The 13,904-nt window shown below is 33.1% G+C and overlaps 1 protein-coding gene across 2 annotated transcripts; it reads right to left on the minus strand.

The window, feature by feature from the left end:
• Positions 1–1,511: 1,511 nt before the first annotated feature.
• psma6a (proteasome 20S subunit alpha 6a) lies at positions 1,512–13,031 on the minus strand. Of its 2 annotated transcripts, none has more exon segments than NM_153655.2 (7): positions 1,512–1,705; positions 4,811–4,905; positions 4,991–5,169; positions 9,540–9,695; positions 10,949–11,030; positions 11,562–11,656; positions 12,859–13,031. In NM_153655.2, coding segments are annotated over 7 exon segments (741 nt in total). In that variant the 5' UTR covers positions 12,935–13,031; the 3' UTR covers positions 1,512–1,647.
• Positions 13,032–13,904: the final 873 nt, after the last annotated feature.

A 13,904-nucleotide genomic window follows, 5' to 3' on the forward strand; every position in this document is an offset into this window, starting at 1 on the left:
CATCTCGACATGAGAAAGTGATCCTGCGAAAGTTGTTCACAATATTGATCATCCACAGAGTTTGTAATTTAGTCAAATGTTTACAAATACAAGCTCAGCCGTTTAAAGCTCATTTGTGGTGAATGATGTCAGAATTTACCGGTATTTTGGAATGGATGTGTGAATGCTCTTTTCCGGAAAATTTCCGTAACGTCCTCGCCTGTGTGAACAGCGCTTTGTTGAATATACCGGTAAAGTCGTTCCGGAAATTTTCCAGATATTTACCGGTATCACTGTGTGAAAGGGGCTAATGTCAAGCTGTAACATCATTAGACGTTGATATTTGGTTGCTTTTAAGTTGGACATTGACGTCGCCGGCCTGACATTGGGTTCTGATGTCAACCCGATTTCATTTCCAAACAAAATGCACTGTCCCCACGACATTGAGGAAATCATAGAGTAAACATCCCTCATCTTCTCATCAGTGACATGCATCTAGACAGTCTCTGAGTCATTGCGAGTAAAGATTTTGGACATCTTGGACACTTTTAATGCTTCCAAAGAGTTTGCTGCAACTATGAATCGCTTATGTCTTGAGGTAGTTCAATATGATGCGGTTTATCTTCTACTGATTGGACAGGAATCACATGACTGATTTTTCTAATCACCATGGACAAGAAAAAATAAAGTAGTGATTGCAGGTTGAAGGAAAGTAGTGGAGTAAAAGTACTGATACTGCACTAAAAATGTACTCAAGAGAAAGTACACATTTACAAAACTACTTATTAAAGTACAATTTCTGAGAAAAACTACTCAATAACAGTAGTTTATTTTTAATTTGATACTTTACACCACAGATAACTCGTGGTTGGGACTAAAAGCAATCCATTTTTGGAAATGGAGACGTGTGTATTATCTGAAAGCTGAATAAAGAGGATTTTTCACTGATGGTTTGTAGGACAATTTCATCTGAGGTAAAACTATTTGGAAATCTGGAACCTGAGGGTTCAAAATAAATCAAAATACAGAGAAATTGACATTTAAAATTACATGCATATTTATGGATATCACTAATCAAAAATTTCATTTTGATGTATCAGAGTGTGCACGGGGTCTTAAAAAGTCTTTAATTTAGGCCTTTAAATGTCTTAAATTCACTGAAATATTGCGTATTAGGTGTTAAATCATTTCAAACAGCTCCTCAATTAGGTCGACACCATCCAGTGACCAACATTACATCCCAATAAAACCTTATTTTTTAATATTTAACTTTTTTATATTGCAGCGATACAACAGCTGTTAGACATCTGACAGAAAATTCCTATAATCAGGATGATCTTCATTATATTTTTGCTCCTAAAATGAAATATAATAAGTACTGTAAAGCGATAATACATGAAGCTGCATATTAAACTTCTAATACTTTTTTGATTCTTCAAAAAACCTTTTAATCTTTGGCCTGTATATGAAATGTACTGTCATAGCTTCTGGTTTATGTGGACTTGAAAACAAAAAGAAATTCAACAGTTTTCCAAAACGTTAATTTTATTGTACTGTTGCAAGAAAAAAGCTACATAAACAGCAATAAATGATCAGATGACCTGAATGTTGACAGACTGTAGTTCTCAGATGTTTTTCTCTGTCACAGGATAAACACTCATGCAGTTCTCAATCTCGTTCAGTCAGAGCCATCAGATGAGTGTCGATCTCAGACTCGGACAAAATTCTGAAAAATACACAAATATACTTTACTAAAAGAAAAACAATCATTCATTTAATTAAAGGGCTGGATTTTATTTTGATACAATTATTTATATACCATTTTATTACTATAAGACTCTAAATCTTCTGTTTTTTTGTTTGTTTTTTATTAGAATGATATAATGCTAGTAATAATGACAGTAAACAAGCAAGAAAGGACAACAGTAATAATCATTAACAAAAACTACTACAATAATAATAATAATCATCCTCATTTAAAAAATAAATCACAAGTACTAACCCAACTACTACTACAGAGAGTTTCTCATGTTACAACTATTACTACTGCTACTACAGCCACAACCACTACTACTACTACAATGTCTACTACTACTGATACTTTTACAACGACTACTACCACTGATACTACTACAGCAATGACTGCTACTACAACATCTACATCAACAATGTCTACTACTTCTGATACTACTACACCGATAACGACTACTACTAATACTACTACACATCCACTACTTCTGATACCACTATACCAACGACATCTACTACAGATACTACTTCAAAAAACCCTCTACAACCGCTAAAACCACTATGACTACTACTACAACTACAGCAACCTGAATAAAGACAATGGTAGAAATAGTTGTAATAATGATGAGGAGATAACAGTCAGGACAGTAATATTAATAATGATAACAAAAGTATAAGTAATAATATTAATGCTAATAGTGAGGAGATAAATCTTCCATTTTAATAGACTTAAAAAGCAAAATTTGTTTCAATAGCGCAAAGCTTATTCTTTTGAACAAATCTTGTCTCATTTCATTATCAAGAAATTTATTTTTTACTATGTTAAACACAGTATGTGAAATCCTAGATATATTCTTAGCAATGTTGTTTTTTTATTTTGCCCATTTTTTGCAGTCAAATCTGAGGATTTTAGGTAGGGTCGGGTATCGTTCGACTTTATTTCGTTTGACTTTTTTATCGATGCTAAATCGGTACTTTTAAAATGTACCAGTGCCAAAAAGGTGCCTGAACCGAGACTTGAGCCACAAAATTATGGAGGATGATTCTAGAAAAATCTTTTACATGACAAAAAAATCTTTTAATCATTTTAGTTGAACAATATAGTTAAAGTTTAAAGTAAACATCAATTCATATTTTATATATTTGAATTAAATTGCATTAATATAATTATTTTGTTTATTTGTTTGTTAGCATGAATTAAAAAAATTGAATTATTCAATTAACATTACATTAGCTTACTAACCTGTGAAAGGCTGTCACCAAAATCAGAGAACGACTTTTTTCTCGGGTTGTGGCTTGTGACTACGTTTACATGGACATCAGTGATCTAACGATTTGCCTTAATCTAAATAAGACAATAATATGATTAAGGTGTTTACATGAGTTGCTTTTTAAATGTTTCTTTTATGATCCTATGAGTTATACATAGATTAACGTCGCTGCGACACCGCACTATTCACGTTTCCTCCAGAGTTTTGTGTAATTTCAGGTGTTTGATTTAAAATTTTTAACTGCAATTAAAAAAAGTTTCGCTTTCATTCAGCAACATATTGTTCATGCCTGAGGTCTTGAGGTATTGGATGGGAATATGAAGTAAGGACTGGTAAAAGAGTGCTGTTCTAAGGGAATTTGATTAATGCACGCCTAATATAAATTAAAAACCTCCGCACTTCGTGACGCGGGTGTCTGTGGTCCTTTTAGGTAATCAAAAATCGTTGTTTACATGGTAGACTCTTAATCAGAGTATTGTCTTAATCATATTAAAATTGCAGTATTGGTGTCCCTGTAAACGTACTCGGTGTAAGTGCCAGATGATGTCAAAGTTTGATGTGTTTCTCCATACACACATCTATTTATCACACATCTTACTTTTATAAAGCAGGTTGGTGTGTCAGAATCGTTGCTTGTAAAGTATAGCCATACTTTAGAACGCTTAATTTAAGCAAATTTGATGAACACGATCATGCGTGATGATTAAAATGAAGAAAGTCGCTCACCGGATGCGATGTACTGCGCGCATTGCCTACATGTGCTTGCCTTGTCTGAGGAGCAAGAACAAACACCTAACATTGCCGCCGGTGTCCGTATCCCCCAAAGTTGTTTAGAATGGTGTGACACAACGCATACCTATGAGTGCCCTTGATGCATCCCTTTATGCTTCTTACGTCATTGTCGCAGCACCAGTGGAATATGCTGATTCGATTGGGAGTATACCGGTTACATAAGTACCGATGCCATAAGGGCACTGGGTTTTGGTACCCAACCCTAATTATAAGACCTTTTAAAACCTAAAAATATTTTATACTCTACAGAAGGGTGTGCAGTATTTTTTTTTTTTTAACAATGGTTATTATTATTATTAGATTTAATGAGAGTGTTTTGAATTATTATTAAAGCTATTCATACCTCACACACTGTTTGGTTCACAGCAGAGACATAAAGACACATTTTAAATGACTAATATTCATAACTGGTCATTGATTTCTGAAGCATTTTTGACTGTATATGGGTATTCTATACAGTACGTGGCTGTCACTAATCAAACAAAATCATACATCTTATTAATAAATAAATACAATAAAAACAATTAAAATACAATAAATAATAAAATACAAATAAAAGAAAATATTTTACAGACAAAAATATTGTAATCGTAATTATTATTACAATTTATTTATTTTTAAATATTTCCCAAGTGCTATTTAATAGAGCAAGGAATGTTTGTCACAGTATTCCCCAATATTTTTTTTCTTCTAAAGAACTGTGTTGTCCAATGACTTGCCTAATTAACCAAACTAAAACTAAATAACCCAGTTGAGCTGCACTTTAAGCTGAATATTAGCATCTTAGTAAAAAAAATCAGTTATTAGAAATTATTTTAAAAACTGTGTTGCAAAAATGAAAAAAGTCTCTCCATTTAACAGTGCTTAGGAACTAGTAGCTGTTTATATCTGTTGGGGATTTTTTTCACCGTTTATAGCATTTGGTTTTCGTGGTTGTCACCCAGCACATATGTAAACACTAGTGTAGTGAGATGCAAATGTTACATCCTGTTGTATTTGTGTGTGATCTACAAACTGACCTGAACTTGGGCTCTTCTGTGGTCACGACGCCGATCTCCAGCTCGGATGGCTTGAAGTCGATGGCCAGAACTGTAGACAAGCAGCTGATGGCAGTCTGAGAAGCAAAACAAAACCATCATTGGTTGATCTGATTGCATTGACTTCATACTGACGCAGAAGATTGACGTTCTTGTGCAAACCTCCACTGTTTGGTCAAAGGTCCAGTCCAGTTTCTTCTTGATCTTCTTCTCCAGAAAGCTGGTGGCCTCTGTTTGTTTGACTCCCGCAGCAGTGGCTTTAAAACCGCAGTAATAACCGGCAGGATCGCATTTGTAGACCTGCGGCCCGAGCTCCTCGTCCACACCAACCACAATCATACCTGACCATATAAACAACAATATGCTATTGGCGGATTCACTCTACAGCAGCATTTCTCATCTGTTCAGAATGAGATACTGTACATTTCTTTTTAGACATACTGCTTTGAAAAGTGTGCTTTTTTCATTCATTTTCCTTTGACTTAGTATTTATCAAGGGTCGCCAGAGCGGAATGAACCGCCAGTAGTTGTTTTTGCAAGTATGAAACACATAGGCGAGGCAGTGGCGCAGTAGGTAGTGCTGTGGCCTAACAGCAAGAAGGTCGCTGGTTCGAACCTCGGCTTAGTTGGTGTTTCTGTGTGGAGTTTGCATGTTCTCCCTGCCTTCGCGTGGGTTTCCTCCGGGTGCTCTGGTTTCCCTCACAGTCCAAAGACATGTGGTACAGGTGAATTAGGTAGGCTAAATTGTCCGTAGTGTATGAGCATGCGTGTGTGTGCGTGTGTGTGTGTGTGTGTGTGTGTGTGAATGTGTGTGTGGATGTTTCCCAGAGATGGGTTGCGGCTGGAAGGGCATCCGCTGCTTAAAAACTTGCTGGATAAGTTGGCAGTTCATTCCGCAGTAGCGACCCTGGATTAATAAATGGACTAAGCCGACAAGAAAATGAATGAATGAATGAATAAAAAAAAATTAACATAGCTTTTTCCTTAAAAACTTTTGGTTGTCATCAGGATAAAAAAACAGACATTTTTCCAGTGTGTAACCTTTTTAAAATTTCCATTAAAGGGTTAAAAAAACAACAACATTTTTGTCCCTTTTTTGCACTTGTTTTCAGAAATATTAAATTTGATTATTTTGCTTACCCCATTGCAGATTATTTTGCTTGTTTAAAATAATAAACTAATTTCATTTTCACTTATTTCAGAAAAAATGTAATTTTTTTTGCTTTATTTAAGAATTTGTAAATATTTAAACTAGAAACAAGACAAAAACTCTAAGAATGAAAATCACTTTTATAGTCCAAATATCAGAAAATTCTTAAATCAAGAAGTATTTTCTAGAGAAGTAAAACATAGTCGTTTTCAGAAATAATAACGTGAAAATGATGGGAGTTTTCCTTAAAACAAGCAAAATAATAAGCCAACTGGGTAAGCAAAATAATCTTGTTTTCACTTAGAAATTAGATTATTTTTCCTACCCCGTAGACGGTTTATTTTTGCTAGGAAAAATTAAATTTTGACTTATTTGAGAATTTTATTTTTACTTGTCTAAAAAAATGCTGCTTTATTTAAAAGTTTGAAGATATTTAGACTAGAAACAAGATAAAAATTCTAAGTAAGAAAATCCGTTTTTGCTGTGTAGATTGATTTCCCACTACATTTGAGAAAATGTTCAAAAGAGGCATAAATAAAATTTTTTAATTGTCATACAACAATTAAAAGTAGTTGCACACTGGAATATATATAGAATAAAAATGTCTGTTTTTATAATCATGATAATGACCAAAACTCAATAAAATCAAAGCATTTTATCAATTTAAACTGTTAGTTGTTTTTTTGTTACATCATGTAATGCAAAGCATTTAACCTGATATTAAATATTATCCTTCTGCAGCCTTATTATTATTATCATTAATGCTGAAAACTGCTGTCCTGGTTATATATTCACAATGTAATACCCATGTGTACAATGGAGATTTGAGATTATCATGGAAGGAATTATATTAGAACCATACGTTCTCACCCTGGATGTAAATAGTCTTTTCATTTTTATTATTATTATTTTTTTTCAACTTTTATGCTATTTTGCTTTTTATAATGAGACAAAATTTGAGTGCATTATATAGTAAGTACACCTGGCCATAATGTATGTTAATTGTATGATTTTTAAGGTCACATGCTGAGTTTCAAATGTAACTTCAAATACTGTACGATTGTACTCAAGTGAGTGTTAACAATAAACATAAAAGATAACTGCTATGCTGCTAAATATTTTTGTAGAAACTGTGCTTCAGTTTTTTTTTCAGAATTCTGTGATGAAGAGAACAGAGTTTTACTGGAAAAATCTTTTGTTACAATAAAAATTCTTTACGGTTACTTGTACACTCTTACAAAATAAACGTGTTCATTTATTCAATAAAACCATCACACTGACCTCAAACATTGGAATGGTAATGCATGTATGCATGTATTATGAGTACCAGTAAGTGCTATCACCTAGTGGGGATTTTTCAGACACAAAGGACATATGTAAATGCTGTGTGATATGTAAATCTTTCATTGCACAATGCAACACCTTAGCATTCAGCCTGTGTGTCTGTGTGGTGGCCAGTATAAATGAGTTCAGCCCTCACAAATCTCTCTTTTAAATTAAAATTTTCTATATTATGCTTTACAATAATATATTTGCGCATATTCATTAGATTTGTCAGTGTCAAAACCAAAACTGAAACTAATCAGATAACAAAATATCTTAAGATCACAGTGTAAAGATTAATACCCAATAAATTTGTTAGGGAAGTAGTTGAGCAGTTTTTTTTTGTAATAATGATAAGGGGGTGGGAGGATCAAGAGAAACATAAAAAATATTACATTTTGTTGATTTTTACTACATTGTTTTTGCAACACCTTATTTGAATTAAAATGCATTATCTTTCCATTCCTTTTGATGTTGGTTGATTAAACTCTTATTTTGGTAAATATACCTATTTAATACTTAATGTTTAAATCATTAATGTTTGATAATGAATGTTAATGTTTAAATACACCAAAATATATTGGCTATATTGGCTGAGAACTGAATAAAAATATTCAAAAATTTCAAATTGTGTGAACCAAATTTAATCATTTATGCTGTGTTATATTGTGTGTATATATATATATATATATATATATATATATATATATATATATATATATATATATATATATATATATATATATATATATATGAAAAAAGCAGATAAAATGATAAATAGATAAAATACATTTTTTGAAAATGACGTTAAATGCCATTTTTGGGAAGGGGGGGCAACTTAATCATTTCATGTTCAATCCACTTAAATCTGTAAACAAAAAAAAAAGTTTAAATAATTAAATTAAAAGTAACATAATTCCTTCATGTTATAACACAAATCGATTGTGAAGAACCCAGCATGTTTAACACTGTAAATCAGTGGCGATTCAAGTTTAAATGGCACCCTATGAGATGATAGATAGATAGATAGATAGATAGATAGATAGATAGATAGATAGATAGATAGATAGATAGATAGATAGATAGATAGATAGATAGAAAGAAATATTTTAAATAAAAACATTTAAAATAATTATTTTAAATACATTTAAATATATTTATTTATTTTAAATAAATATAAAAATTTGTTTATTATTATTATTACTATTATTATTATACAGCTATTATTCTAAAAAATAACATAAATAAATCCTAAATGTAACTGAAAAACAATGTAAAGACACAACTGGAGTAATATTCTAAGACTTTTGCATGAATATTAATTATGACAGTTCAAGAAATACAGAATAAAAAAAAATATGTTTCATAGAACTATCTGTTGTCTTAGACCCGACTCATGGCCAAGAATTAATATTATAAAGTCTTAGTTACCTCCCTGACTCAATATTCCTCCATTCTGCTTCATAGCCATGCTTAGTCAAAGTAACATCATCATCATCATCATACGGTATAAACTTTAGTTTTGTCGACTTGCATGTTGACGTATATCGGCGTGCATGTAAACAACCGGGATCGGGAGATGCACGCGGGAATGGCTTTCAGCACACATGTGTCAATTTGTTTTCACCAGTGTTGTTTCGGTTGCACATAAAGAATGACAAACTTGCGTGTGCAAAAGACGCCAATGTAAATGGCCCCTAACATCTCTATTCTTGGATAACCGCTCTATTCACTTGCATAAAGTAAATCTTATCTCAAAGCTTTTACTGGGGCACTTTTTTTTGTCTCTCCTTGACGCCTCCAGCAAGTTGCCACCCTGGGCGATTGCCCATTTTGCCCATGCCTAAATCTACCACTGCTGTAGATAAAATGTTAGAACTAGAAAATCTGAGAATTTTTTTAAGAAAAGAAAACGGAATACAAAAATGATTTGTATTAGAGGATTACAAAAATACTTTATTTTTATATTTTAACAAAAATATGTTTTTAAAACTCCTCTTGGAAAAATATAAATCACTCCCAAATCAAGACCTGCTGTAAGAGTAGGGAGGTATATAATTCACTCAACTGAACTAAACCGAGTCAACATTGAAAGAAAAAAAAAAAAACATTAGGCAAAATCATAAAGACAAATCCGTCATGTCACAGTTACTGACTTTTCTAAAACTAAAAAAGCTGCTTAGATGTGACTTGCATACAGCGCTAACAGAAGAAAAAAAAAAAGACAAGTGTTCTCACAGCATCCAAGCGGCCTCATCTCTGCATTCTGCGTGTACACCTGAGAGATGTCTGCGATGCGCTTGCACAGCATATCCACCGGGATCTCATAACCATATTTGTACTTCCAGTTAGCAGCTTCATATCGCGCTCTCTGCACCTGCGACCTGCTGTCAGCTTCAGAGAGAAACACAATACAGCACATGTGGTGTCAGATAATACTCACTTTTACATTTCATCATACAGGAGACACTGAAAACTGAACATAAGCTGGACAGTAGCTGTATCTGTGTGTGTGTGTGTGTGTGTGTGTGTGTGTGTGTGTGTGTGTGTGTGTGTGTGTGTGTGTGTAAACAGCACTTTGGTCAACTTTCAACGGCTGCTTTTAAATGTGCTTTATAAACAAATGTTGAATTGAACTATTAAAGAGTGAGTAAATGATAATAAAATTTTCATTTTGGGGTGAATTATTCCTTTAAGACAAGACACTTCAGACAAAAATACCGTTTTACGCAGGTCATTTTGGAGATTTTTATGTTTCCATGGAGTGTTTCTATAAGTTTAATGGAAAGATAATATTTAAACCTCACTTGTAAGTGTTACTTTTACTGCACTTTATCAATGTGTCAGTAGATTTTAATAACGATCATTCATTCATTCATTTTCCTTCAACTTGATCTCTCATTTATCACCCCAGCGGAATGAACCAGCAACTATTCTGGCATATGTTTTACGCAGTGGATGGCCTTCCATCTGCAACCCAGTACTGGGAAACACCCATACACTCTCACATTCACAACGGTATAGGTCTCAAACTTGATTCCTAGAGGGCCGCAGCTCTGCACAGCTTTGCTCCAACCCTAATGAAACACAGGTAATGCAACTAATCAAGGTGCTTGAGACTCTTTTGAACAACTTGATTATTCGTATCAGCTGTGTATGATTAGGGGTGGAGCAAAACTGTGCAGAGCTGTGGCCCTCTAGGAATAGAGTCAAGACCCAAGCACTATGGCCAATTTAGTTCATCTAATTCACCTATAGTGCATGTCTTTGGCCTGTGGGGGAAACCAGAGCACCCAGAGCAAACCCACGTGAACACGGGGTCCCTTTTAATAACAATACTGTACATTTTTCTCAACATAAAACTCCAATTTTGCAGCTCATATATTAAGCACACTTCACAGTTTCATTCATATCTATATTCGGAAGCTTCTTTAGAGGAATATGATCATAAACAATTAGCCTTATTTTACACAAGATTTTATTCTAAAAACAAATATGAAAATATGCTTTCTGGCAGATTATGCAGTCTTTTCTGAATTGTGGAGTGATAATAAGACCCTCTGTAAAAGCATTTCATTGTAATATGACCACCAAAAGAAGAGAAAAAAGAAGTGTATGAGTGTGTTTGTGTGTGTAAATAAGTTTACCTGTCATGCCAGACATCACGCAGCCAATGTTCTCTGTTATTCTGAATAAATGAGTGACAGTGGACGAATCCAGAAGCTTATCCTGGCCGAGTAAAAATAAAGAAAAGATGAGCGAAAACTGCAATGACTGGTTCCTCGTAAATCTTCAATTTGAGTTACAGAAACATTTTTGCTTGAATAATTAATAACAGAGAGATATGCAGCTATGAGGGAAAAATAAACAACCAAATGGAAATGCTCAGTTTCTATGGAATTACTGGATAAGTTTTACATTTCCTTTTACATTTAAATAAACAAATGAATAATAATGCCAGATTTAGTATGTATATAACAAGTGGTTTTATTGGATTGAACACTTATTGTTGATGTGGTAGTAACAATGTTAAAACAACTTTAGGAGAACGTTCTCCTAATGTTAAAATAATGTTTTAGTTTCATTAAGAAAGAAAATAACCAAAACTAAGCATCAAAAGAACGTTCCTGAGACCATGAATGGTCATTAGGGGAATAAGCTTGCATAAACAAAGGGTTTTGTCATTAAATTCGATGCCATTTTTCACAAATTTTGTTACAATTTTGTAAAGTGGTCGTTGAAGATTAAAACTGAACTTACAGGAACTTTCCTTTGGGTAATAACAACTGCACAGTCTTTCCCTCGAACAGCTACTGACGTCAGACCTCCCTGATTAATGGCCTTGAAAGCATATTCTGTGAAAATGAATATGAACACATTAGCAATGATCATGCATTTATTCATAAAATAAAAAAAACTCATTTATTTTTATGTAATGTATGTATTTTGTTTTATTTAAATGTAATAACCTTTTTTATTATTACCTGTTTTAAATATATACACTAACAAACACACACTAGGGCTGCACAACATATAATTTGAGCATCGATATCACAATGTGTACGTCCGCAATAGTCACATCGCAAGACCTGCAATGTTGGGTTATGTATATAAATAACCAGAATCTACAGGTCAAAACACATTAAGCATTGAATTCAAAGAAATTGAACCATTATAGAGTGAAAGTTCAACGTGTTTTTAAGGCCTTTGTGAACATTTTAAGAGTTTAAAGCAATTTAGGAGAACATATAGGGCATAAAGTTTTAATTTTTATATGATGAAGACTAGGCAATGCTCTTTTACATTTGATTAATCAATTTCTGTAACAGAATACTGTTAGACACTCCCCACAAAACCATTAAAGCGCTGTTTATTTCACTTGAACATTCTCTCCACTGTGCTTATTTATGACTGTAGCTTGATTATTATAAGTATATAATAAATGACATGAAATACATCCTAATCAATCTAAATCAATGACTTTTCAAATAGAGCTATTTTAGTCATGTGGTGAAATTGTACTTATATCGTAATATATATCGCTGGGGGAAAATCATCAAATGTCATGCAGACTTAATGTATACATTTTTAGACATAAGAAACATAAACGATTTTATAATCATTTGACTGTAACTGTTACTTAATGATTCATCGTTTTACAAAGCTAGTTATATGTACGTTGTGTATAGTGGAATTATACTTCACGAGGAGCCTAAATGAGTCAGTTTAACTAAAATAATATAATTAATAAGCATAATTGTAAACACTAGGAAACTGAAAGCACTTTTACACATTTTTAGTCAAACTGAGCTCAGCTGTTTCTGCCATGAACGTGAGAGCTAAGAACTAACAGTAACTAACAAATACATGAGAAGGTGAATTATCCTCATTTTAACAGCATATTCAGTGTTTTAACCTTTAGCTCAATCACATTAAAGTGAAATACTAGCACAAACGCAGCATCCAGAGCAGGAGAAGCTGCTGAATGATGCTGCAGCAAAATGACTGAGCATTTATTCTTTCGATTTAATAAAGGCGCGATTTCGTCGATACGCACCGACTTGATAGAGTCTCCCCTCCGGAGAAAAGATGGTGATGTGTCGGTCAAACCCCGCGCTCGAGCCCCGGGACATTATAACAGAGATTTAATGCTAAAAGTTTGTAAACAGATCTAAACACTGCGCTCTAACGTACACCGGATGTGATAACACCGGCGTCGGCTTTCATATCCGGGTGAAGAAGTGTCGTGACGCGTCGTGCTCACATCACGCTTCACTGTTATTTATTTGGAAAGAGCGAAGTTTGATATGTCAAAATGATCATGTCAGTGCGTGTAACAATTTTACTGTCGTTTGCAACGTTTAATTATTTTGGGAGAATTTTACATTTTTAAGAAAAATCAAAGTCAAATTTCATTTATTTTAGAATTTGTGAAAAATTATTTTCGTTTTAAAGCATTTAAAAAGGATTTACTCGTTTTATTTAAATCCATAAAACAGGTGAACACAAAACAAGTGCCTTCCTAAGTTCTGTCAGTTAATATGGATTGACCCCCTGAATTTATTTTAATTTGTATTATTATCATTAATGGTTTCATTTTTATGTTATTATTTGTTATTTTATACTGTTTTGTTTATTATATGCTGCTTGGATATAATGATATATGTTTAACAATGGAATTAATTAAAGGTTAAACAAAGAGGGAGAAATTTTTATTTTTTAATTAAAATAATTATATAGTTTCTTTGTTCATATATATATATATATATATATATATATATATATATATATATATATATATATATATATATATATATATATATATATAATTATTATACTATGTGAATCTCCTGTTCCACCACATCCCAAAGATACTCCATTGAATTGAGTTTTGGGTACTGTGGAGGCCATTTGAGTACAGTGAACTCCTTGTCATGTTCAAGAAACCAGCCTGAGATGATTCGCACTTTAAGACATGGCGCATTATCCTGCTGGAAGTATAAGGACATGGTCAGCAACAATACATAGGTAGGCTGTGGCGTCGACACAATGCTCAATGGATACTAGTGAGCCTAAAGTGTGCCAAGAAAATATCCCCCACAC

This window comes from Danio rerio, chromosome 17 (genome assembly GCF_052040795.2).
Source record: "Danio rerio strain M-AB ecotype USA chromosome 17, GRCz13ab, whole genome shotgun sequence".
Lineage (NCBI taxonomy): Eukaryota > Metazoa > Chordata > Actinopteri > Cypriniformes > Danionidae > Danio > Danio rerio.